General features: G+C 40.8%; 1 protein-coding gene across 1 annotated transcript in view; it reads right to left on the bottom strand.

The window, feature by feature from the left end:
- ext2 (exostosin glycosyltransferase 2) overlaps positions 1–27,565 on the bottom strand; it is a 166,625-nt gene that overhangs the window by 25,291 nt on the left and 113,769 nt on the right. Inside the window, exon 9 of the mRNA XM_043706396.1 lies at positions 9,895–10,061. Coding sequence (XP_043562331.1) covers positions 9,895–10,061 — 167 coding nt within the window. The remainder of the gene's footprint in view (positions 1–9,894; positions 10,062–27,565) is intronic.

Raw genomic sequence — 27,565 nt, 5'->3', positions numbered from 1 at the left:
CTCCGTATTTTGTGCAACAGCCTACCATGGGGAACTTTATCAAACGCCTTACTCAAATCCACATACACAACATCAACCACCTGTTTGGTCATCTTCTTAAAGAACTCAATAAGGTTTGTGAGGCACGACCTACCCTCACAAAACCGTGTTGACTATCCCTAATCAACTTATTCCTCTCTAGATGATTAGAAACCCTGTCTCTTATAACCCTTTCCAACACTTTACCCACAACTGAAGTAAGGCTCACAGGTCTATAATTTCCCCTTCTTAAACAAGGGAACAACATTTGCTATCCTCCAGTCTTCTGGCACTGTTCGGTAGACAATGATGACATAAAGATCAAAGCCTAAAGCTCGGCAACCTCCTCCCTGGCTTCCCAGAGAATCTTAGAATAAATTCCATCCGGCCCAGGGGACTTATCTACTTTTACACTTTCCAGGATTGCTGACACCTCCTCCTTATGAACCTCAATCCAATCTAGTCCAGTAGCCTGTATCTCAGTATTCTCCTCGACCACATTGTCTTTTTCTACTACGAACAATTCACTCGAAGTAGGAGCTTACCTGAAACTCGTTTAGCTGGTCATCAATTATTTACTACCAAGAGTTGGAAGACTATTAGCGGTCAAGGACAGAGTTAGATTCAGTCCACACCCAATTTTAATGCCCAATATTCCCCTTTTAGCTGAAATCAGAGAGCAACAACCACTGTTGAGAGTAGGGAGTGCTGAGGGAGTCCCTGCAGAATGAGAGCTACCCTGTCAGCACTGTACATGTGATTATCAATTAACAGAGGTAAGGCTGGACTTTTGCCCCTCAGGTATGGGACGTTCTGTTCCCAAGGACTGTCAGTCACCACAAGCTGCAGATCTCCAATACCCTCTATAACGCTAATGATCAACTTCTTAACTAATGATCTGTCCATTCCATTTTCTGGTTCTGTCTATATCAGACACAAACAATAAATAACATTTGGTTTGAAATCATTTGCAGAAATAAAAGCTCCAAAGTGACCATGCCTGCTCCAGTGACAGACATATTGATGCAAGTTGGAAAATAAGGGTCAGACTCGGGCATCAAGGAAACTGTAGACATAAGGTGACATACCTGGTGAAAAATATTAACTGTACATGTTGGCTGCTGTGGTCTCCAAATACAGGAAAATGAAAAAGTTTTATCCTTAAGTTTAATCATGTGATGGAACATTTCTTTTAAGGCTTGTTACATTCATGTTACTTTAAATCCTTAATTATCCAGTTGAAAGAAAAATGCCAAATGTGTTAATTTTTAAAGCATGTTTTTGATTGATTTCCTAATCCTTTAAGCAAAGGGGGGGACCACACAGTGACTCGGACGTGGGGGCGGCTGGTGGTGGGGGGGGAGCTCGCTTGCAGTGTGATTCTGTCTCGTCTCCTGAACAGGAAGTGGACTTAGCTATGCTTGCTGAGTCAGTCCCATTGAACTGATTGGTGGGGGGATGGTGTGAGTAATGCTGCAGGTCCTTTACACACAAGTGTGTCTCTGCTCAGCAACAAACCCTGAGACAGAGAGAGGGAGCAAGGCAGGCAGAGCAAGCAAAAAGGAAACTTCAGAAATCTCCAAGCCCCAAGGAGAGGCATTGAATCAATTAATTGAATAATCAATTATCCAAACAAAATAGTGCCCGCCTATCTCATTCAGATAATCGAGATTCCTCTGTGTATTGATTGTATTATTCAATTAAGGTAGGTACCATTAAATCTTTCCAGAGTAGAAAGCAGCCACTCAGCCCATCAATGCACTAACCCTCCAAAGAGCATCCTACAAAGACCTAGCACCCCCCAACCCTATCTCTTTCACCCCACATTTACCATGGCTAATCCACCTAACCTGCACATCCCTGGACACTACAGGTCCAATGTACTGTGGGTGGAAATTGGAGCATCCGGAGGAAACCCACATAGACATGGGAAATGTGTAAACTCCACACAAACAGTTGTCCAAGGCTGGAATCATACCCAGGCCCCTGGCACCGTAAACACTCCACCGTGCCGCTATATTATGTACTGTCATGCAGAAATACTTTAAACAACAGATAAAATAATTTTCCTTGCTGCTATTATTTGTGGATATCAATGTAAATGTCATTACTCATTGTGCAAAACCAATAATTCAGGTCATTTACACAGATGCCTTGTCATAAAATGGCAGAATACCGTACCCTGATCTGACCTTACTCATTCTCTGACTGGTAATCACACTTTCTCTGCACAGATTGCAATTGAGACTTAAATAAATTCTGAATCCTATCCACACTTTTGAAAATTTAAATGGGTATACACAGAGTTATGAGTAGCTGTATTACATCTTTCGGCCCTAAAATCTCAGAAAGAATACATTGATCACTAGAGTAAGAAATGGCAGTACAGTGCACAAGGGCAATTTGCTCACATTTTGCAAACACTAATTGAATCAACTGCTTCATAGTTGATTGCATAATGCAAGGAATTTTAGTCCATTAGTCAGAAACTGTCAGACAATGAAGAGGCACGTACCATGGTTACCTTCTGAATCCTTCCCCAGAGGGTTTGAAATTTTAAAAGCCTCAGGTGATATGGGACAATGTTCAGAGTACCTAGAGCTGGTAATCTATGACAGTGGAGTATTGTACTGGCTGTAACTATTCACTCAAGAGAAACGTCAGCATTCCTAGAATACCCAGCCTACTGCTGGATTTTGTCTTTCTAAAAATCCAACCAATTTCTTGAATAAATAGGGCGCACAAGTGCAAGCAAGTGACTAAATGGATAAACTGATGACTATTTGACAAACAACTTACATTTGCAAGTTATCCCCTCATTTGTGCATTTTGAGAAGTTTATGGCTAATCTCCTGGAAATTAAATAAACAAAACTGAATACTATCATTCTTAATTATTCCTTGCGGATAAAGATTATTTTCAAGAATCAACCTCTCAAAATTCTTAGGTGCCATATTGTTAGATATAGATTTATAAATTCAAAGTAACTACTGGGCTATGCTTGATTTTTTTGCTCAATGAGGTTTCACTTCTTTGCAAAATGTCAAATCTGACTCTCCTGACAGATTCACCCGTACTGGGGTGAGACAACCACAAAGGATTATTGCTGGGGCAAGATATTGAAGGTAGGGATAGATATGCACATAGATGGTTACTTTATCTATGACTGCTATTCTATAGGTCTTGGATTATGTAAACTTATTCATGGAAAATAAACAGCTAGAGGATTAATGTATAGTTTAACATTAAATTGATGAAGTTTTTACCGGAATATTTCGAATTCAGAAACTTAATTGAACTTTCTTCATCAAAGTTTTGCCTGCAACAAATCACAACCTTCAGCAGTAAGTTGCAGTGTAACCATGAACACACATTGTATATAATCTAGTTGAAAATGCTAGTTCCATGAGGAAAACAAATTTTTCATCAGACTTATGTTCCCATGAACTGGTAATGAAGCATGCAAAATGTAGGATAAAATATTTGCGAGTAGTACGAGGTGCTCGATGTTTCTGCAATAAATGTGTCAAAATCAACCCATTACTTGTGAACCTGTTGTAATCGGAGAATATGTGAAATATGTACAATGCCTGGACATCATACAAATCTTGTGCTTATTTTATTTAAGGTATTACTTTAGATCCAGCCATAATTCTGTTATATTAATGGAACTTAAAAAGGAACTATTGTAATTTCTTTTCTAGTTTGATTATGGAGAAAATAAACTATAATACAGCAGATGATCGTCCTGCTAACTACAAGTTTCCGGCGCTGTCAGAAGTAAACTATTTACTTCTGCTACTCTTCATCCAATACATCAATCACTGTAAGAAATAATATTCTTAGTAATATAATATCTTTATGCGTCCAACCCAAGAAACAACAATTTACAAAGGTACAAAGGAAGCTTTCATTACATTGCTGAAATGCAGTTGTCCACGAGCCACATTTGAAAAAGAAATTATACACAAGATAAAAAGGTGCATGCGTATTCTCGAACAGTGAAGCTTATTAACACCATCCACTAACTTCAGTCTGAGAGAAAATCAGGAAATGTGATGAGTTCAACCAGCATATTCCAGGATTGTATATTTCTTGATGCTCCTTTTCTTACAGGACAAGTAAACTGAATTGTCCTTTTTATAAATCTTTCTTCCCTGAGGTGTGCTGAAAAAAACTGTCATTTTACACCAATTGAAATATACCATGAAAAATTGAATTAATCACTCGTTCAACTAGTTCAATAACCAGCTAGCTGAAGCTAATCTGGAGCTGGGTCTCATAGTCTGTGAAGTGTAGTTTTGACAGAAAAAAACTAAGACAGAAGTAAAGAGGTAAGTGATTGGTGCATGAGCATTTTGCTCATTAGCTTTCAAAATAAAGTGAATTTATGAGTAACTGGAAAGTTTGATTAAGCATTGGTAAAGTTTCTATCGGTCATAAAATTTATTAGCTGTTGTAGTGTTATTAATTATAAATTAAGTGAAAGAAATAAATTAACACAGAATAAAGATGGCAGGAAAGGTGATAGGCTGTGATTGCAGGATGTGATGGGAGCTTCTGTCCATTGGTGAGAGCCAGGACAAACACATTTGCATTAAGTGTTTGTGACTGTAGAAACTTTAGCTCCGAAATAACAGGCTGGAGACCGATCATCAGACACTGAAAAACGTTGGGGAGGGCTACAAGTTACCTAGTTACTTCATTCCGGGAGATGCTTCACCTTTAGAATAGTGTCTTCTGATTTAGCTCTTGATCATGGACAGGAGGGTATGACTTTAAGTGAGGTAGGTAAGTCAATTGAGGAGATGAGTATGGTGGAGCCTAGCTTTGCATGTGACCAACAAGTTTCAGGTTCTTGCAGCTTACATGGGTGGAAGTGGAGGTGGTAGGGTGGATGAGTGAACCTATCAATGATTCAATAGTATAGGAAGGAAGAGGTGGCAGAATTGGTACAGTGGCAGGAGACAGCATACTTAGGAGGTTAGAACACTTCTTTATAACCAGAAAGCATTCTGACCGGTTTTGCCTCTCTGCTCCCAGAGTTTGGGACATCTGTTTAGCATTGGAGAGGAGCTTGCAATAGGAGGGGGAGGAGCTAGTGGTCTTGGGTCACACTGGTATCAATGACATAGGCATAAATAGAAAAGACAGTGTACGAGAACTAGGGGCGAAATAAAAATGTAAAGCCTCAAGGTAATAATTTTTGCATAATTAACTGACTGGCAAAAGGTAAATAAAATTAGACACTTGGTTGTATGTCTTAAAGACTGGTGTGGAAAAAATGGGTTTCAATCCCTGGAACTGCTGGGACAAGTACTAGGGAAATTGGATCAGTACCACTGGGAAAATCTGCACCTGACTCAGGCTGGGACCTGTGTTCTGGCTAGTCATATAACTAGGTGCACGTCGGTACTGTGGTAGTGATAGTCATACAACTAGGACAACAGAAAGGACCTTCAACTACATAATGGAGGCAAAAGATCAAATTCAAAAGATTACAGAAAAGGCAAAAGAAGATAAGTAATAATATGGGAAATGCTAGACAGATCAATACAGGAATGGATAGAGAATACAAATCTAACAGTTCTGTATCTTAATGCAGGTAGCATTCAAAAGAAAACAAATGAATTGATAAAACAAATGGAAATAAATAATTACAGTCCAATAGCCATTGCAGACATGGCTGTAGGATAACAGCAAGTCAGATCTGAATATTTAAGAGTAAGTGAAACTGAGGAAGGGCAGGAAGTGAGGAAAAGGTGGAGGTTGACTCTGTTAGTTGATAATAACATTAACACAACAGAGAGGGATGACTTAAATTCAGAAAACCAGGAGGCAACACTTAGATAGAGATAAGAAATGATAAAAGCAAGAAGTCATTTGTGTTCTGGTCTTTTATCAGTAAACACATGGTAGGATGGAGTACAAAGGAAGACGTAATGAAAGGTTTGTCAGAAAGGTCACAATCACAGAGGATTTTAATCGACATTGATTTGTTTGCCATTTCCCATATTAATAGCTATCTTTCTTGCCTTGTCTCTTTTCTTTTGATCTACACTAACTTCTTAAATTTGATCCCTTGCCTCCATTATTTAAAGATGTTTCTATATATGTACATATAGACCAGAAATATTATATGGGAGAAGGAAGCCTCGATGAAGAATTTGTGGAACATTTCGTAATAGTTTCTTAAAGTGGCATATTATGGAGTCAACCAGAAGCCGGGTGATAGAGGTAGAGGCAGAGATTTAAGGGATATTTCAGAATGCAAATCAATGGAAGAGATTGTTGAAGTGCTTGCAAATGGCACTTGCAAAGTAATTACCTGCTCATGGACATACAGTTCCAGCTCCGCTTCAACGCCTGGGGAATTCAGCTCCTGACATTATTACAAACTTGGTCCAAATATGGACAAAAGAGCTGAAGAGAGGTGAGGTGAGAGTGGCTGCTATTATTAAAGAATAGCATTAACGAACTCTAGCAAAAACAGATTTAATGGGAATCAAGGGGGAAAACTTTCTGCTGATTGAGGTCATACCCAGCACAAGGGAAGATGGTTGTAGTTGTTAGTAGTCAGTCATCTCAGCTCCAGGATGTCAGTGCAGGAGTACATCATGGTAATGTCAGAGGTCCAACCTTCTTTTTAGCTGCTTCATCAATGACTTTCCTTCCATCATTGAGGCTAAATAGAGTTGCTTGCTGATGATTGTATAATGTTTAGCATCAATCACAATTTCAGAGAGACTGAAGCAGTCCATGGGAGAAATGCAACAAGGCAACATTCAAGATTGGGCTTGAAAACCAGGCAATAACCACCCCAACAAGAGAGAATCAATTCTCGTTTCTTTAAGTTCAATGGCACTACTATCGCTGAGTCTCCCATTACCAACTCCATGGGGGCATACAGTTGACTTAAAACTGAACTAGCCATATAAATACTGTGGCTACAAAAGCAGATCAGATGCTAGAAATCCTGTGCTAAATAATCTGACTCCCTAATGCGTGATCACCATCTACATAAGTCATGAATGTGATGGAATACTCCCCATTTTCCGAGATGAGTGCAGCTCCAACAATATTCAAAAAGATTGATCCCATCTAGGTCAAAGCAACCCACTAGATTGGCATCACTTTTACCATTCACACTCTTCACCACCAATGTAGATGGTACACGCAGTTGCAAACTGCAACATGCATTACAGTAGCTCACCAAAGTTCCTTTGAAAGCATCTTCCAAACCCTTGATTTCTGACCTTGAACAGCACGAGCAGCAAATGTATGGGAACAACATCACCTGCAAGTTCTCCTTTGATCCACTTTGTTCCTAGTGTTGCTGGGTCAAAACCTGGGATTGCCTTCCTAACAGAATGATGGCTATATCTAGATTAGATTAGATTAGATTACAGTGTGGAAACAGGCCATTCGGCCCAACAAGTCCATACCGACCCGCCGAAGCGAAACCCACCCATACCCCTACATTTACCCCTTACCTAACACTATGGGCAATTTAGTATGGCCAATTCACCTGACCCTGCACATCTTTGGACTGTGGGAGGAAACCGGAGCACCCGGAGGAAACCCACGCAGACACGGGGAGAACGTGCAAACTCCACACAGTCAGTCGCCTGAGGCGGGAATTGAACCCGGGTCTCTGGCGCTGTGAGGCAGCAGTGCTAACCACTGTGCCACTGTGCCGCCCTAAGGCCTGCAGAGGTTCAAGAGGCAGTATATCACTACTTTTTCCAAGGACATAGGATGGGTAATAAATGCTGGCCTAGTCAGTGAAGCCCACTTCCCATGAATGAATAATAAAGATCAACAGTTTCCAGCTCTAAATAAAACTATTATTCCTACCTTCCAGGTACTTCATTGCTTTAAACTTATCATTTAGCCTCCCAATAAATATTATTGAAGTCATGCAAAGCTACGCCTCAAATTATCTAAGCCCTTTAGTTCTCACTGTAAAGATAATCACAAAATGTGAAAATGTGAAGCACCAACCCAAAATTAAGGTTCAAAACTCTCTGCCTCCTAGTTCTTGCCATGTTAAACTTGCTTGACATCCTCTTTCCCTCCGTTTCAAACAGTCTTCTCTAAAAGTGTACCTTCCTTCTATAGTCTCCCAAGTGTCACAGTACTTATCATTCACTATTCCTATTTGCCCATACTTTCATTTCCTTTCCCCTTGTCTCTTATACCAATCTATTCCAGTTGCGGAAATTAGGCTTTTCCTGGATGACAACAACTTATTTCACGAATACATCTACTAAATGTCTCTCTAAAAATATTGTAATTTTTAGTGCTGATAATCCCAAAACTTTGCAAGTATTATAGTAGCATGACGAGATCTAAGGAGCTGAGCTGATTTGCAATTAGCTTATAATAATTGCTCATTAGTTTTGTGAAACCATCAAATGTAGAATAGCATGGTCTGCAACAGTTTTAGCTACTGGATTGTATCTATCTAAATCTAAATTAGTTTCTGATGCAAGTTAGTGTTTCAGATTACGCTTTGATTTGAGCTTAGTGCAATTCTTAATCCATTTTCGACTTATCATTTCCTTCTTCCTGTCCCTGCTTTCACTCTCTCCACCATGGACTACCATCATCCACCCTACCATGCACGTAATCCTCCACAGGTTGTTGGTGCACTCAGTTTTCTACCATTTTCTTTCCTCCTTTCAAAACTCAAGCTGCCTGGTGACAAGAATGATTGGTGATAAATAGAAAAGATAGAATGTCTCTTGTCGCCATTTAAAGTATTGAAGATGGAATCATGGCAAAATCCAATTAATCTGTACTCAACCATGTACTTTTGAAAGAACTGGTACAGTTGCAGTTCATCAGCATCTCTCTCACTGTAATATAGCAATGACATAGATACTCAGGCTAACCCTCTGAGGATGGGTTCAAATTCCACCACAACAACTGGTGAGATTAAACTTATTTGAAAACTAGTCTCAGATGTAATGACCATGGAACTTCGATTGGTATAAAAATCCATCTGATTCACTAACATCCTTCATGGGAGGAAAAGTGTCATCCTTACTTTGTCTGACCTACAAGTGACTTCAAATCCACAAAAAATGTGGCTTAATCTTCAGTATCCTCTGAAAAGGCCTAGCAAAACACTTCATTCAATGGCAGTTAGGAATAGGTAACAAATGCTGACCTTGCCAGTGAAACCAACATCCCACAAAAGAATAAAATGCGTACATTCTGCTCTTCTCAATGTTCAGTTTTCTACTTTTTGCCAATTTTTGACAATTATTCATTGAACCATAGCAAAGAACCATATTTCAGGGAGAGAGTAAACAGGTCTTGAGTCACAGGGATCAAACCTTGTGCTGTTGGCAGTAATGCACAATCTACACACAAGCTAGCTAGCTGGGCTAATTAGCAGCCCCCTGACCCCTGCACATACTCACAGGCCACTGATGATACTGAAACATAGTGCAATTCTGGTAAACAACAATTCTCCCACACCTGTAACTAAGTTAGAGCATTAGTGTTTGCATAATCACCATAAATGAACTGCACATTGATTACATTCCAGCAGAAATAGCCATTTAAGAGCAGGTTATGACTGTAGATAACATGAAAAACTAGTTGTCAATGAAAGAAATAACCAGCTAACTAGGTCTTATGTCATCACAAACTGGTGCATAAAGCAGATCCCTCCACATTACCCTCACAGGCACATTATCTTTTATGCTATATTGTATATAATAACAATGATAATGGCACAAGCAATCTATTTACTATAGTTTGACATCCGAGAAAGCAAAAATATTATGTTGTCTTATTATGTGAAGTAAATCAGTACTTGTAGATGAGGCAAGAACATTTCCATGCTAAACATCATGCACCCACCTCGTAGCCAAACTGCAATTCATCCGAAGTCAACATGATGATATCATCATCAATTGCCAGGACAGCTTCAGTTTCAATCTCATCATAAGGAAAGAACCTATTACTCAGTTTGTTTTCTTTGGTTCTTACAACTTTGAGGGGTACTCCAATCTTGGGCCACAGTGACTCTGGAATAAGAAACAAATTAAAATCTTAAATTTAATTTCTTTATTTAAACATTATAAGACAAATAAACCACCGTATTTGCCAACAGATGTTTTTGTTCACAAACCCTTTCCTTTATTTAAAATAGCAACCACAGTATCAAAATCATAACTTTAGTGAATGGCAATTTGAGTCATGAAACAATACTTGCTGTGAATGCTAATACTTTGAAGGAATTTCACTGTTTCAAGTTTGTCACAAGTGGCAGTAACTTTACAGATACAGACACTGCAAATTCCAGGCTCATTTCCTGCTATGGGTTATTGCCTCAAGATAAGTTTGCAAAAATTCTTTCACAAAGACATTTTAGTAATAACTTGAAAAGTACCTTACATTTCAAATCTCTATTTAAGAGAGGATATCAGGCTGTTGTAGGCTTCCATGAATGAATTTAGTTTATTCTATAATTTAAGCTTTCTTTTTAAGTGTCTTTGTTTGCCTTTCATACATTATAGATTTCTCTCAGTCTTCCCTTCCCCACTTTTGAGAATAATGTTGACAGTCATGATTTCAACTTCAAACACGAGTATGGCTGGCTTACACCCCTGTAGCAAGCCCTGCATGTTGTGACAGAAGGAACTCACGTTTCACTAAATGTAATATTTTCAGGATCTTGCAGCTGTGTGCTCTTTCAATCTCAATTCCCTAGGCTTTCAAGGTTTTGGTCGCGAAGCTACACTTCTTCCTGTCACAGCAGTCAGAATCTAGTAGCTGCAAGTTTGTAAAATATAAATGGCAGCAACAAATTGGTTATTTAATTTTATGAGATTACGAGCACTGACCAATCATATTAGTTATTAACGCATTTATACTAAGACATGAAATGACCCGATATCGTATTTTCCATTTGTTCATGGGATGACAGCATCGCTGGCTTGAGGAGCACTCTTTGCCCATTCCTAAATGCTCAGAGGGCAGTTATGATTCAACAAAATTGCTGTATGCCTGGAGTCACATTAGGTCTTCCCTAAAGGACATGAGTGAACCAGATGGGTTTTTACATCAATTGCCATTAAGCCAACATTTTGTTCTTGATTTTTCTCGAATTCAAATTCCCTGAACATAGCCTAGGTTCTGGATTACAAGTCCAGTGACATTCCCCCTACATCACCACCTCCTCAAGAGTCTGCTGTTGTTTCAAGTTAAGTTGAACAAAGATCAAACTAGGAGTGGCCAAGTGGTTACACAGCAGATACCTATGAAAAATATCACAATACTACTCGTGGTTTATTAGATTAGATTCCCAACAGTATGGAAACAGGCCATTTGGCCCAACAAGTCCACACTGATCCACTGAAGAAAAACCCACCCAGACCCATTTCCCCTGACTAATGCACCTAACACTATAGGCAATTTAGCATGGTAAATTCACCTGGCCTGCACATCTTTTTTTGGATTGTGGGAGGAAATGGAGCACCCGGATGAAACCCATGCAGACATGGGAAAATGTGCAAACTCGGACAATCGCCCGAGGCAGAATCAAACCTGGGTCCCTGACGCTGTGAGGCAGCAGTGCTAACCACTGAGCCACCGTGCCGCCCCTATTCCCAGTTCAATTATTTTGTAGGTTTTCTTAATCAGGATGTATAACCATTTTTGCGTCTGCTATTTATTTTCTCTGCCAATTCCTCATTTATGTCAAAAACTGATACAACCCTGAAAACAGACTGGGACAATTTAATGGTTAACTGTCAATCAAATAAAACAATTGTTTGTGAATGAAAATCTGGGTTGAACTTTCTTACCAAAACTAAAATAACTTCACTTGAATGGGTTTCACAAGTATCATGTCAGACACTCTCCTTGAAGTACATTCTTTCTAAGTACTTTAATCAAGTGCCACGAGTATCACACATTTTATAAAGTGATTACAAAAAATCTTTCTCAACTTATTCTTTATTTCTGTCTTTGGACTAATTTTCCACCAGTTTGTTTCTAATGCTTGGGTAGAGAGGTAATACTAAAACTAAAAACCAAATTTCCACTTTTAAGACACCATTAATTGGTTTCCTTACAAATTATCTCAAAACTACTAATCCCATTAAAACCATACATGTACCATGATCATCCATGAACTAAGAGATGAAAAAGATCCATTCTTCCACATTAGGTTCTTGAAGAGATGCTTAGAAAGCGAGGTTCAACAAGTTTGCTTGCAGTTGTCCTAATGACCCAGTAGAAAAATGCACCACTGACATTGTACTCATCTATATTAATCAAGAAACTGCCATGCTCCATTATGATATGTGCCAAATCAGCTGTTCTCTAACTAATTTTTGGTTTCAGGGAAATCATGGTTGGTAAATACTCAAATACTGGATGTAACTAGGAGGGTAGATAAAGGAGAACCAATGAATGCAAACATGGATTTTTGAAAAGCATTCAATAGTGTATCTCATACATCATCATCACACAAGATAAGGATAGGGATAAACTGGACATTTTTAAGTTGGCAAGTTGTAATCAACAGATTCCTGATGAAGGGCTTTTGCCCGAAACAACAATTTTCGTGGTCCTCGGATGCTGCCTGACCTGCTGCGTTTTTCCAGCACCACACTAATCTTGACTCTTATCTCCAGCATCTGCAGTACTCACTTTCTCCGAGATTGCTAAAAAGACCACCACTGAGGTCTTGGCTATTTACGATCTATATTCATGATTTAAATGGAAAGATTGAAAAGCAACGTATCCAAGTTTACTCATGAAGCCACATTGGACAATTAACTGCGAGAGGCACACCAAGTGGTTTAAAAGAGACAGACAAGCTAAAGGAGTGTACAATTAAGTGGCCAATTATTATGCCTCACTGGAGTAGCACGCTATTCCTGAACTGTCAGAGGTTAAAGATTTTAAAAAGTAAGCAGAATCCCAAATTACCTGACTTTCAGACCGATGTTGACAGAAAGCATGGACGTGGTGCCTGTACTTAATTACTATTTTTTTTACAAATAAATAGATTCTAGCTACAGGTAAACAAAGTCAGTTAAAACTGTAACTCATACACATAAAGATAGAATGTTATGGGAGAAAGATGACAGATCAGCAGTCCCTGTCCACGGGGTTTGCTGAAATAACACTGCTTCTTGGTCTTCCTTCTCTGAACGCTTTCTATTGTTTGCAGGAAGCACAAGTTGACTGATTTACACATGTAAAGGTGTTAATTAATTAAATGCTACAGCTTACAGCAACTGCTGGTGGAAAATGAACTGGTTACCTTCTGGCTTACAGTGTTCTTTTTCTGCAGAGAACAAAGATAATTTCTGAGATTCCAAAGATTTGATAGGCTTCTCACTACTTTGCTCATACTCCTAAACTACTCAATTACCTGAGTGTCAAGCACATAGTTTAGAGACACAGAAACTGCAGATGCTGGAATCTAAAGTAGACAAGCAGACAAATGGAAGAACACAGCATGTCAGGCAGCATCAGGAGGCTGAGAAGTTGACGTTTTGGGTGTAACCCTTCTTCAGGACTGACTGGAGGTAGGGGTGTGTGTGTTTGGGGCGCAGATAAAGGGGGGGGGGATGGTGGTGGGGAGAATGGTGCAAACCAAGGACTGTCAAAGAGAACGGCCCTTGCGGAAGGTAGAGAGGGGTGGGGACAAGATGATGCTCTTGGTGGTGGGGTCTAGTTGGAGTTGGTGAAGTGTTTAAGGATGATGTGTTGGATGCGGAGACTAATGGGGTGGTAGGTCAGGACAAGGGGGATTCTGTCTTTATTACGTTTGGAGTGGGGGAGGCGCAGGAATTGGGAGAATGGGATGGAGTTCTTACAGGAATACTGGGTGATAGGAGGTGTTGTCCAGGTAGCTGTGAGAATCTGTGGATTTGTAGTAAATGTCCATCTGGAGACTGTCGCTGGAGATGGAAATGGAAAGGTCAAGAAAGGGTCCAAGGTGGACCAATTGAATTTGAGGGCGGGGTGAAAGTTGTGGGCGAAATCAATGTAACTCCAGTTCAGCCTGGGTGCAGGACGCTGCACTGATACAGTCATTGATGTAATGGTGAAAGAGTTGGAGCAAAGTGCCTGTGCAGGTACTGAAGAGAGACTGTTTGACATAGCTGACAAAGAGGCAGGTGTAGCTGGGGCCCATCCGAGTGGCCATGTCCACCCCCTGGGTTTGGAGGAAATGGGAGGAGTTAAAGGTAAAGGTATTAAGGGTGGAGTGGGATTGGATGGGTCTTTTGGAGAGGAAAACGTGGAGGTAGAGAAGATAAAGTGCTGGGATCCGGGGAACTGAATGTTACTGAGGAGACGGAGGGCGTGATTGGTGTCATGGATGTAGGTGGGAACCAAGGGGGAGAGGATGGAGTCGAAGTTGGACGAGATGAGTTCAGTGGGGCAGGAGCATGCTGAGACGATGGGTCAGCCAGGGTAGTTGGGCTTGTGGAGCAAGTAGAACCGGACAATGCAGGGCTGGGGGACTATGAGCTTGGAGGCAGTGGAGGGAAGGCAACGAGGGCACGGACGGTGCAGATGATTTTGGCATGATGGGTCGCAGTGGGGATATGGACAAGGGGAAGTTAGGACGTGGTGTCAGACAGTTGGCGTTCAGTCTCTGCAACATGGAGGTCCATTGTTGACAGGCAGAAAGCCTATGCAGTCCTCTCAGACTCAAATCATTAACTGTTTCTCTCCTCACAGACACTGTCAGAACTACTGAGATTACATTAGGTTAGGTTTGATTCCCTACATTGTGGAAACAGGTCCTTCGGCCCAACAAGTCCACACTAACCACCCGAAGAGTAACCCACCCAGACCCATTTCCCTCTGACTAATGCACCTAACACTATGGGCAATTTAACATGGCCAATTCACCTGGCCCGCACATCTTTGGACTGTGGGAGGAAACTGGAGCACCCAGAGGAAACCCATGCAGACACAGGGAGAATGTGCAAACTCCACACAGTCGCCCGAGGCCAGCATTTTCTATTTTTTAAATCAAATGCCATTTAACAGTGTTGCTTTGAGTATACTGAATGAAATAGCCACCTGGGTCACAAAGGTCCAAAGATGTACAACACTGTGAATGAGGAAATTATGAAAATTAAATTGAAATAAGACTTCCTTTATCTGATACTTCACCCTCTTTTCAATAAAGCCGAACATTGTATTTGCCTTCCTAACCTCTTGCAACACATATATGCTTAATTTGTGTTTCTTGTCAGAGAACATATCTTTCTGAATCCCAACATTTGAAGTTTACTCACTGTTTATAAAATAATTCTTACTACCAAAGTAAATAGTCTCACATTTCCCTCCATTAAATTTGATGTTGCAAAGACTGGAGCTGAGAGGCACAAGTGAGATTCAACTGGCAACAAATGGCTGATTGGTGTGTAGATTTGTGACCAGTTATAATAGTCATACAGCACCCTTTGCTCAACTGGTCCATGCTGATCATATTCCGAAAATAAACCAGTCCCACTTGCCTACATTTGGCTCATATCCCTCCAAATCCTTCCTATTCACGTCCTTATCCAAATGTCTTTTAAATGTTGTAACTGTACCTGCATCCACCACTTTCTCTGGCCGTTCATTCCACATATAAACCATTCTGTGTGAAAACAAAGTTGGTCCTCATGTCCTTTTTAAATCTTTCTCTCTCACCTTAAAATATGCCTCCTAGTTTTGATGTGGGGCATGTGATTAGGAATATGAAAAGGATACAGAGAAGCCATGAGATCTCTGCAAACTGAAGTGCTGTCTCTGCACTAAAAAGAAACATTTTAAATATTTTTCTTCAGCATTTAATTGATAAATCAGAGACTTTTACAATAGACAATAGATAATAGGTGCAGGAGTAGGCCATTCTGCCCTTCGAGCCTGCACCACCATTCAATATGATCATGGCTGACCATCCTTAATCAGTATCCTGTTCCTGCCTTATCTCCATAACCCTTGATTCACTATCCTTGAGAGCTCTATCCAACTCTTTCTTAAATGAATCCAGAGACTGGGCCTCCACTGCCCTCTGGGGCAGAGCATTTCACACAGCCACCACTCTCTGGGTGAAGAAGTTTCTCCTCATCTCTGTCCTAAATGGTCTACCCCGTATTTTTAATCTGTGTCCTCTGGTTCGGCACTCACCCATCAGCAAAAACATGTTTCCTGCCTCCAGAGTGTCCAATCCTTTAATAAAAACATGATGGAACCAGTCAGAGAATCACAGACTCCCTACACTGTGTAAAGACTCCAATTGACCATTGAGTCTGCATCAACCCTCTGAAAAGCATTTCACCCAGAACTCTGCTCGACTTTATCCTCATAGGCCTGCATTTCCCATGGCTAATTCACATAGCCTGCACATCCCTGGACACTATAGGAAAATTTAGCATGACCAATCCACCTAACCTGCACATCTTTGGACTGTGGGAGGAAACTGCAGCACCCAGCGGAAGCCCATGCAGACAGGGGAAAAACGTGCAAGCTCCACACAGACAGTCGCCTGCGACTGGAATCGAATCTGGGTCCTTGGCAATGAGGCTGCAGGATGTACCACCGAACCACTGTGCCAGCCACCTGGTGCTTCTTGCAAGCAGAAAGCATTCGGAGAAGGAAGGCTAAGAAGTAATGTTCTGATCAGCACAACAGCAAATCCTGAGAACAGGGGCCACTGAATTCCTTTCCCTATTTTTCCCTTGCCCATAACACCCATGTTTTTCCCTGCCTGTATCAGTACGTGTATGTCGATGGGGAGTTTATAAGAATAATAGTCTAACTAGAAGAGCTATATGCCTTTGGTTCATAACTGTTTATCTGTACTTACAGGGAGAAAGTGAGGACTGCAGATGCTGGAGATCAGAGCTGAAAATGTGTTGCTGGAAAAGCGCAGCAGGTCAGGCAGCATCCAAGGAACAGGAGAATCGACGTTTCGGGCATAAGCCCTTCTTTAGGAATCTGTACTTACAGGCTATTATTTGTAGTAAATGGCAACTTGTGTCAAATACATGCTGTCAACCTAGGTCTTAAAGTCAGGTAAAAAGAGGAAATTTGTGTATTTTTTCAAATTTTTTTAACATCACCATGAATAGCAGTGCTCCATTTCCAGTGCACTATCCGAGTGAGATATTCCATGCACTGTGACAGTACACAATAAGCCATGAATGCTCCAAATACATGGGTGTTAATTAAAGTCATATCATCTGGCATAGAGTCATAGTCATAGAGATGTACAGCATGGAAACAGACCCTTCGGTCCAACCCGTCCATGCCAACCAGATATCCCAACCCAATCTAGTCCAACTTGCCAGCACCCGGCCCTTATTCCTCCAAACCCTTCCTATTTATATACTCATCCAAATGCCTCTTAAATGTTGCAATTGTACCAGCCTCCACAACTTCCTCTGGCAGCTCATTCCATGCACATACCACACTGTGTGAAAAAGTTGCCCCTTTGGCCTCTTTTATATCTTTCCCCTCTTACCCTAAACCTATGCCTTCTAGTTCTGGACTCCCCAACTCCAGGGAAAAGCCTTTGTCTATTTATCCTATCCATGCCCCTCATGATATCGTAAACCTCTATAAGGTCACCCCTCAACCTCTGATGCTCGAGGGAAAACAGCCCCAGCCTGTTCAGCCTCTCCCTATAGCTCAAATCCTCCAACCCTGGCAACATCCTTATAAATCTTTTCTGAACCCTTATTGGTTAATCTTTATTGTACCAACCATGAGTTTTACAAAAACTAGGAAATGGGAATAAGATTAGGAGATACCAGGATTGAGGCTTACAACATTCACAGTGCTTTGTTCTTGTTTCAGTTCTAGTGGGGCAAATACTCGGATGTAAAATCACTGGGAGAGGGAAAGACAGATTACTACTAAGAAACACAGGAGCAGTGATCAAAGGATTTAGAAAACTCAAAAGGTGTGCTATGGAATTGGGGATGGAAGGTCCTGGAGTCCATGAGAACAGAAGATGAATTGGGAAAAACTAGGGTGACCTATGAAGAGGTACTGAGGAATCAGAATCACAAAGAGAGGATGGCAGAAAAGGATCCAAATTACCCTGTGACCTTTTGAATAATTGGATACATTTATTTCGGCTTATCAATTCACTTTTTTCATCTGCTTACATTAGTTGAAATATGATTCACCAGCCCTGACAAGTAGTAGTTGTCAGCTACTACTTGTTGTCAAGTACCTGTATTTTACCAAACTGCTTATCTACTTGTGGACTTTAATAGATTAAAAACTGCAAACAAAAGTATCTTCACAAAATGTTTGACAGTTTATCAATAACCCAATTTCTTGGCTCCAGCATAAAAAAAAGTATTTCAGCACTGAACTGGAAAGTGAAAAAAAAGAGAACAAATGCTCTGTTCTCCAGTAGTCTCATATTTGGGAATGGTCAGTTGATATCTAACTTTCCAGTTGAATAATCATATGGAAGCCATTTTGGAAATGTAGCCCCTGCACATTAGGAGCCAGGTCCCAGCTCAAGATGTGGCATTTGAAACTACTATAGCTTTAAAATGGAGCCTCCCCTTGCATTATAAATAAATCCTTCGGGACTCCCTCTTCTGTGGATCAAAAACTAGGTCCTGACCAAAACAGAGAATTAGCTTTTGATGTATGAATGTAGAATTCCATGACTTGGGAAAAGCTGCAGTAAAACTGGAAATGCACAAACTAGCATATCCCACCCCAAAGTTGTGGGAGGCAGTTTTACTGGAAATTCCATTGACAATTCAAAATGTTATTCCTCATCGTAGCACCAGCTTTTGAAGTGTGGCTTGGGACTGGGAGGGGAAGAAAAGGCTGGAGGCTGCATTAAAAATGGTGATCAGAGCTTAAGATAGCAGGCCAGAGACAGGGGGATGGGCCAAGGAATTGGCGGAAGGCAGAGGATACCAAAGCGTATGGAGCTGAGTACTGAAGAGCTTTTGATCTAAGATGTCAGCCATCTGCATTGGAAGATCAAAAGAACATATGGAACCCACTCATAAGTAGCATATTATTTTGAGAAAGTTACTTACCCAATATAGAAGATGTAATTCCATTGCACCACCTGCGCAATGTATACATATTACTGAACAGAAATTCCCATCCTATATAAAATATTTAAATGGGACTGCATTCATTTAACAATCAGGTACATGTGTAACATTAATGAGATGCCTCATAGAATTTCTGACCAAGTAAATTAAACTTTTAAAAAGGTTTGAGAAAATAACCGAAGAAGAAAATCTGGGTATATTACCTAATATTAATGCTATGAGCCATGCTGAAAAAAAAGGATGGTTACTGCTGAAACAACTCTTCAGAGGCTGGCATCCCATCACCAACCACCCTTTAATGTACAAATGCATAGCCTTGCAATAGCACTGCCTTTCACTGAGTCAGGTGTTCAGGACCTCAATATCCCTGTCATTCAACTTTTTAAAGGGGCAGTCTGGTGGCATAATGGTTAGCACTGCTGCCTGAAGGTACCAGGGATCCGAGTTCAAGTCGAGCCTCAGGTGACTATGTGGAGTTTGCATGTTCTCCCCATGTCTGTGTAGGTTTCCTTCAGATGGTTGAAAGCCTTAATTATTTGAACTGTAAGGATTTTATGATTTATGTCTGTCAGGCCTCATTCTAGGAACTCAATCTATGAGGTCGAGCTGGCTGACCTCATTACAAGTTGAAACTTTATTGCTGGAACAGCACAGCAGGTCAGGCAGCATCCAGGGAACAGGAGATTCGACGTTTCGGGCACAGGCCCTTCTTCAGGCTGAAGAAGGGCCTGTGCCCGAAACGTCGAATCTCCTGTTCCCTGGATGCTGCCTGACCTGCTGTGCTGTTCCAGCAATAAAGTTTCAACTTTGATCTCCAGCATCTGCAGACCTCACTTTCTCCTCGATGACCTCATTACAATCACTACAACCATAAAGGAGGGCTTTATGAAGATGTTATCAGATGGCTCAATAAACCACATTCATTTAAGAAAATAGCCTTTTATCCTTGTAGTTAGAGTTGGACACCACTAAATACAAGGCACCATGTCATGGCTGGTGGCGAGGCTAGGAGCAGTGGACAAAGCTTAAGTAGTAGAAGTCACTGAAAACGTTGAAGAGAGGAATAAACATATGCTCTAACTGTGCCAGGAACTTGCAAATATTAGGGCCTGTACTTGTGCCAGTGATGCAGGTTGAGAAATTTCCCGGCTTGCCATAACTGCCTTGGCAAAAGTAGACCAAATGGAAGAATGTTTGCCCAGTTGCATGGATGCAGATGTGCTATTTAACCAAGCTCACCATCCCCGGAAGGAGATCCAGCAGTTTGGTAACATTTAGCCCCTATTACCCTTACTCCTCACACACCTACTGCCCATACCACAACTTATTGTCCCCCACAAACCCATGCCACTCATTTAAACCCAGCTCCACCTTTGACCTTTACAGCCTCCATGGTAACTATCCAGCGTTCAACATGATGAAGCCTCAGTATCTATGCTGAAATAATATGAAATAGAATAAGGATCTAAAAATGTGATAAAGCCATCACTTTACACACAAAAGGTCCCAGTCATGAAAGCTCAGTGAAACCTTTTAAATCTCAAGTGGTTATTCTCTGAGAAAAACAAAAAAACTTTTGCTTAAAGCTTAACATTTAACCTTTTAATAGCTTCTGAGCTGCCAAGCAAAATGTGAACTCAAACTCCTAGTTGAGCTAATTATAGCTTTTGGAAACCAGCCAAATATTCATAAAAATACACACAGAAAAACTTAAGAAACATACTGAAACAGTTAAGAGTAGACTTTTTTTTACTCTCTGAGAAACTGACAGCTTTTTATTTGCTTTTTTAAATGGTTGGGAGATTAAATAATTTCACATCATGGCAGTTATAGAGACCTTATTTACCCTCAAGAGCCACAATGGTCACATCATAAATTTGTGACTTCTACACTACGATTTAAAGCCTTTGCAATAGTTGAAACTGTATCTGCCTGAATGCAGCACTGAGTTCAAATGGCCAAGCTAAGTTTCTGGTTCCCTCCTAAGTGGATCATGCTTTGACACGTTTTCTCTATTGGAAAAACTTACAGATGTTGGAAATGGGGTGGGACTTCCACACCTGAGCCTCACCCAACATTTTCAAAGCTTTTCAATCTCCAACAACTCTGTAAAAATTTGGGCAATGGTGCTAAAGTCGAAAGAACTAATCCAACTCACCATACTATTTCCCTTGTCTGCTGACAAAATAAGTATAATATGAAACAATTGTTTCAAATTATCTATAATTTGGTCGCAAAAAACAATTCTTGGTGGTCAATGTCGGATCACATGGCTAGTAAATGTGGATAGACAACATTTGAAAAATATCCAATTTACTTATTGTAGCCAAATGGGAGCAAAATAATCAATGCCACATGGTAAATTCTAATTCTTAACCATCTCAGAGTAGGGGGTAAAAATTAAGACAAGAGGAGACACCGGATTCGTACATACTTTCTCGCGGTTAGGTAATTGGCAAAATGTTCGGAGATCTAGCAACAAACCACGTATCCACTCTTCTGACTTAGAAATGGATGGTGGACATCCAACAAGATGAAAAGTAGAAAACAAGTAAAATCATAAACACATTCGCTCAACATATAATGACATGATTTTAAGTAACATTTTAGTCAAAAATTATCCCATGTATTGACAAAGTAATTCTCAATGTGCACATTTACTGTATTGTACCTCAGTTGCACTATCTTGTTGTAATGCAATCATTTGCATCACAATATGCCAATGGGTAAGGAATACCACATACCAATGATATCAAATTTAGAAACATAAAACACAAAAAAAATAGAAAGGGTAGGCCATTTGATGACCCCTGAGGCTTGCTACACCATTCAATATTATCATGGCTGATCATCCAACTCTGTATCCTATTCCTGCTCTCATCTCTTTAGCCCAAAGAACTATATTTAACTTTTGAAAACACTCAATACTTTAGCCTTGACCACTTTCTTTGGCAGAGAATTCAACAGGGTCACCAAACTCTGAATGAAGGAATTTCTCTTTATCTCAGTCCTAAACATTCGAGAATTAAATTTGAATTTTAAAGGAGGAATCTGTTGAGTCTTTATAAAAAATTGTATTTTGTTCACTTTCCTGATAAAAACAAGCTTTTTAAAATAACCTTTCTAAAGTAAACCACCTGTATTTCCCACAACCCCACCACTTTTCCACTCCTTTATATCTGTTCTTATGCCATCAGAATGATGAATAAGTGACCAGCATTTAGATCATCATATTGCTTCATTGAGTCCTTGACTAATATTCTCTTCGGCAATTCAACACAATGGACAATGTAATTGGCATTCCCCAACCCCATGGTTCCTGGTGTTTTTGATTCAATATCCAGTACCAGAATACTGCACTTATTACAAATAATTCCAGGAATTGTTTAAAATTGATCAAAATTTCAGAGAATTGACTGTTTCCCAATTGGCTGTACTGTTTCTTTATTTAATGCAATTCCTATTTGGAAATATTTATGAGGGGGCACATATTTAAGTGGACAGGAGAGAGATTTCAAAAGACATGGGGACAAGTTTCTTTTACAGAAAGTAGTTCATGTGTGGAATGAACTTCCGAAGAAAGTAGTGAATGTGGGCACAATTAAACATTTAAAAGACATTTGGATAGATACATGAATAGTAAAGGTTTGGAAGGATATGGGCCAGGAGCAGGCAGGTGCGACTAGTTTAATTTGGAATTATGTTCGGCATGGACTGGTTGGATGGAAGGGTCTGCTTCCGTGCTGTATGACTCAATGATTCAAATGAACCGTTTGACTATTTTTTAATTGCATTAATGTCCGTGCAAGAAGAAAATTATGGAAACCAACAGGCAACATGAAATAACACTCTAAGAAATCAAAACTGAAACAACTGCGGATGCTGTAAATCAGAAACAAAAACAGAAATTGCTAGAAAAGCTTGACACGTCTGAAAGCACCTGTGGCGAGAAATCAAAGTTAACGTTTCGGGGTGAGTGCCCCTTCCTCAGAACTGAGTTAAGTATTGCTAATTTCCTACATTTTCCCCGTATCCTTGCATGTTATTTTTATCCCAATAATCTTTCCATGGCCTCCTGAATGCCTATGGGTTATTAGTTCAGCAATGTAACTATGCTATTATGCCCACTGTTACTGTAGGACATTAACATGCAATGGTAATTAAGTAAAGCTGGCAAATTGGATTAGAGGCAAGAGTGTGGTTTTGGAAAAGCACAGAAGGTCAGGCAGCATCCGAGGAGCAGGAGAGTTGACGTTTCAGGCATTAAGCCCTTTATCAGGAATCATTCTGCTTGACCTCCTGTGATTTTCCAGCACCACACTCTCGACTCTGATCTCTAGCATCTGCAGTCCTCACTTTCTCCTGGCAAATATTTTATCTCTCCACCCTTCAGGCTCTCTGCCTGTATTCCTGATGAAGGGCTTTTGCCCAAAACGTCGATTTTACTGCTCCTCGGACGCTGCCTGAACTGCTGTGCTTTTCCAGCACCACTCTAATCTAGAAATATGATTAGATTTCTTTAGGATATCTGGTCGGCATGGATGAGTTGGACTCAAGAGTCTGTTTCCATGCTGTGCATCTCAATGACTCTATGTCAAAATAAACTGATATAATGTATGTATGTGTGTGTATATCAACTGATCCATTTTTATACTTAATCTTTAAATATTAATTCATCAAAGTCAAGCATCCTCTCTTCCACCTTGGCATGGGTATTTGGGCTGATAACAAAAAGTCCGTTAACGGGTTTATGGGAGAACTAATAAACCAACCCCAGAAACTGCTACCTTTTATTCTATTTTAAACTTATGGATAAGTCATTCACTTATTCAATAGCTTCTGCTAAACATTCATCCCTTCCTGATTGGTATGTTTTACTCACTCAGATCCTGCAGGAAATTTGATGACAGAGAGGGCTCATAACCAATTTACCAAGTAGCTCAACTACTCAAGCTCTGGAGAAGGAAGGTGACCTTGTACATGAACCACAGAAAATTAGGATGCAAGCACAGCAGATAACCAGGAAAGCAAAAATGTTAGCCTTTGTTGCAAGGAAGATAGAGTATATAAACATACAAACAAGGCACAAGTGTAGAGCATTTAATTCAGTAGCAATAGCATCTTGAAGAGGTGTTTGCCATCATGAATTCTGTACATCAGCAACAGCAGAACATTAGCGAGTGCAGTCAGCTCCTTTGCCACATTGTTGATATGTTGACTTGAGGCACTCCACTAGTCACAGGCCTCCAGTACGACAAGCATCCTTCCACAATTACCCTCTGCTTCCTTGCATCAAGCCAATTGTGTATCCAATTTGCCAGCTCGCCCTGGATTCCATGCAATCTAACCTTCCAGAGCAGCGTACCATGTGGAACTGTATCAAAGGTCCTACTGAAATCCATATCGCCTATGTCTACTGCCCTGCCCTCATCAACCTTCCTGATTACTTCACTAAAGAACTAACAAATTTGTGAGGCATCATCTCCCACTCATAAAGCCATGCTGACTACTCCTAATTGTATCTTTCCAAATGCATGTCTGTCTTATCCCTCAGAATCCTCTCAAGTAACTTGCCCACCACAGATGTTAGGCTTACTGATCTATAGTTCCCAAGCTTTTCTTTGCAGCCCTTCTTGAATAATGGCATAACATTCACTACCCTCCAGTCTTCTGGGATCTCACTTGTGACTAATGGTGATGCTAAAATATCAGCTAGGGCCTCCACAATTTCATCTCTCACCTCTGGCAGTATTCTTGGTGAGGTCCAGGAGATTTATCTATTTTCATACATTCTAATACATCCAACACCTCCTTGACTATGATAAGGACTGTCCCAAGATATCACCACTAACTTCCCCAAGTTCCCAAGCCTTCATGTCTCTCTCCATGGTAAACACAGAGGAGAAATATTCATTCAGAACCTCACCCACCTCCTACAGTTCTACACATACATGTCCACTTTGGTCCGGGGGGAGGGGAGGGGTTCCTATTCTTTCTGTAGTTATTCTTTTTCCTTTAATATACTTAAAGAATCTCTTTGGATTCACCCTAATCATCTCAGCCAAGGTTACCTTGTGCCCCCTTTTCAACCTCCTGATTTCTTTTTTCAGTACACTCCTGTATTCCTTGTATATCTCCAGGGATTCCCATGATCTTAGCTGCATGTACTTGAGCCATGCCTCCTCCTTTTTCTGGTCAGTCTCAATATCACTTAGCGAGTTTTGATAAGATTTGTAGCTCAGGTTGAGGTTCTGGATGTAGGTTTGCTCGCTCAGCTGGAAGGTTCATTTTCAGATGTTTCGTTGTCATAGTAGGCATCATCTTCAGTGAGCCTTCGGATGAAGCCTTCAATATCTCTTATCATCTAGGGGTTCCCTATTCTTGCCAACCTTATCCTTGACCCTCATAGGAACATATAGACCTTGAACTCTAGCTATCTCACATTTGAAGGCCTCCCACTTGCCAGAGGTCCAATCAACCTCTGCAAGCTCCTGTCTAATTCCATCAAAATTAGCCCTGTCCCAATTTAGAATTTGAACCTGTGGACCAGTTTTGTCCTTCTCCATGCCTATTTTAAAATTAATAGAACTATGGTAATTGGCCCCAAAGTGCTCCTGCACTGTCATCTGTCCTATCCTATTTCCCAAGAGTAAGCCAAGTTTTGACCCTTCCCATGTAGGACCCTCTAAATACTGCTTGAGGAAACTTTCCTGAATGCATTGAACAAATTCTACCCTATCAAAGCCCTTAACATTCTGGCAGTCCCAGTCTATGACAACCCTATTGCTCCTGCAAGTCTCCCCAATGTCCCTGCATATTTATTCCTCTAATTCCCACTGACTTTTTGGAGGTCGACAGTACAATTCCAATAATATCACCAAACTCTTCTTATTTCTTAGCTCCACCCACTAAGCCTCATTGGATGATCCTTTGGTTATTTCATGTCTGACTATTGATGTGATACTCACCTTAACCAAAAATGCAATTCCACCTTCCCCCTTTCTACCACCTTTATCCTGCTTAAAGCACCTATACCTGGCACATTAAATGGCCAGTCTTGTCCCTTCCTTAGCCATGTTTCTGTAATGGCTATAGTATCCCAGTCGCATGTACCCATCCACACCCTGAGTTCATCGGCCTTACCTATCAGCCCTCTTGCATTAAAATAAATGTAATTTAATCCAACAGGCATTTCTTGCTCCCTGTCATGTTCCAGCCTGACCTGTCTCTTCAACTTACTATTTCTGATTACTGTATCACATTTGAGCCTCGCACCTGCCACCCTACTGTTGAGGATCCCAGCCCCCTGCCAATCTAGTCTAAACACTCCTTTGCAGCACTAGCAAACACAGCCACCAAGATATTGGTTCCCCTCCAGTTAAGGTGCAACACGCCCCTCTTGAACAGATCACTTCCACACCGGAAAAGATCCCAATGAGCTAAAAATCTGAATCCCTGCTCCCTGCACCAATTCTTCAGCCACACATTCATCTGCCATATCCTCCTGTTCTTACCCTCACTAGCACGTGGCACCGGAAGTAATCTGGAGGTTATCATCAACAAAGTCCTGGTTTTTAACTCTTTCCTAGCTCTCTATAATTACTCTGCAGGACCTCACCCTTATTTCTAACTATGTCATTCGTGCCAACATTCACAATGACTTCTGGCTGCTCTCCCTCTCCCTTGAGAATGTTCTGCAGTCACTGAGATATCCTGGACCCGGGCACCTGGGAGGCAACACATCTTCCTTGATTTCGTTTGCAGCCACAGGCTCTCCTATCTGTCCCCCTAACTATTGAGTCATAGAGTCATTGAGATGTACAGCATGGAAACAGACCCTTTGGTCCAACCTGTCCATGCCGAACAGATATCCCAACCCAATCTACTCCAACCTGCCAGCACCCGGCCTATATCCCTCCAAACCCTTCTGATTCATATACCCATCCAAATGCCTCTTAAATATTGCAATTGTACCAGCCTCCACCACATCCTCTGGCAGCTCATTCCATACACGTACCATCCTCTGCATGACAACGTTGCCCCTTAGGTCTCTTTTATATCTTTCCCATCTCACCCTAAACCTATGCTCTCTAGTTCTGGACACCCCAACCCCAGGGAAAAGACTTTGCCTATTTATCCTATCCATGCCCCTCATAATTTTGTAAACCTCTATAAGGTCACCCCTCAGCCTCCGACGCTCCAGGGAAAACAGCCCCAGCCTGTTCAGCTTCTCCCTGTAGCTCAGATCCTCTAACCCTGGCAACATCCTTGTAAATCGTTTCTGAACCCCTTCAAGTTCCACAACATCTCTCCGATAGGAAGGAGACCAGGATTGCAGGCAATATGCCAACAGTGGCCTAACCAATGTCCTGTACAGCTGCAACATAACCTCCCAACTCCTGTACTCAATACTCTGACCAATAAAGGAAAGCATACCAAACGCCTTCTTCACTATCCTATCTACCTGC

This window comes from Chiloscyllium plagiosum, chromosome 16 (assembly GCF_004010195.1).
Source record: "Chiloscyllium plagiosum isolate BGI_BamShark_2017 chromosome 16, ASM401019v2, whole genome shotgun sequence".
Taxonomy (NCBI): domain Eukaryota; kingdom Metazoa; phylum Chordata; class Chondrichthyes; order Orectolobiformes; family Hemiscylliidae; genus Chiloscyllium; species Chiloscyllium plagiosum.
The sequence above is the reverse complement of the archived record's forward strand: the minus strand, read 5'-3'. Positions and strand labels throughout refer to the sequence as shown.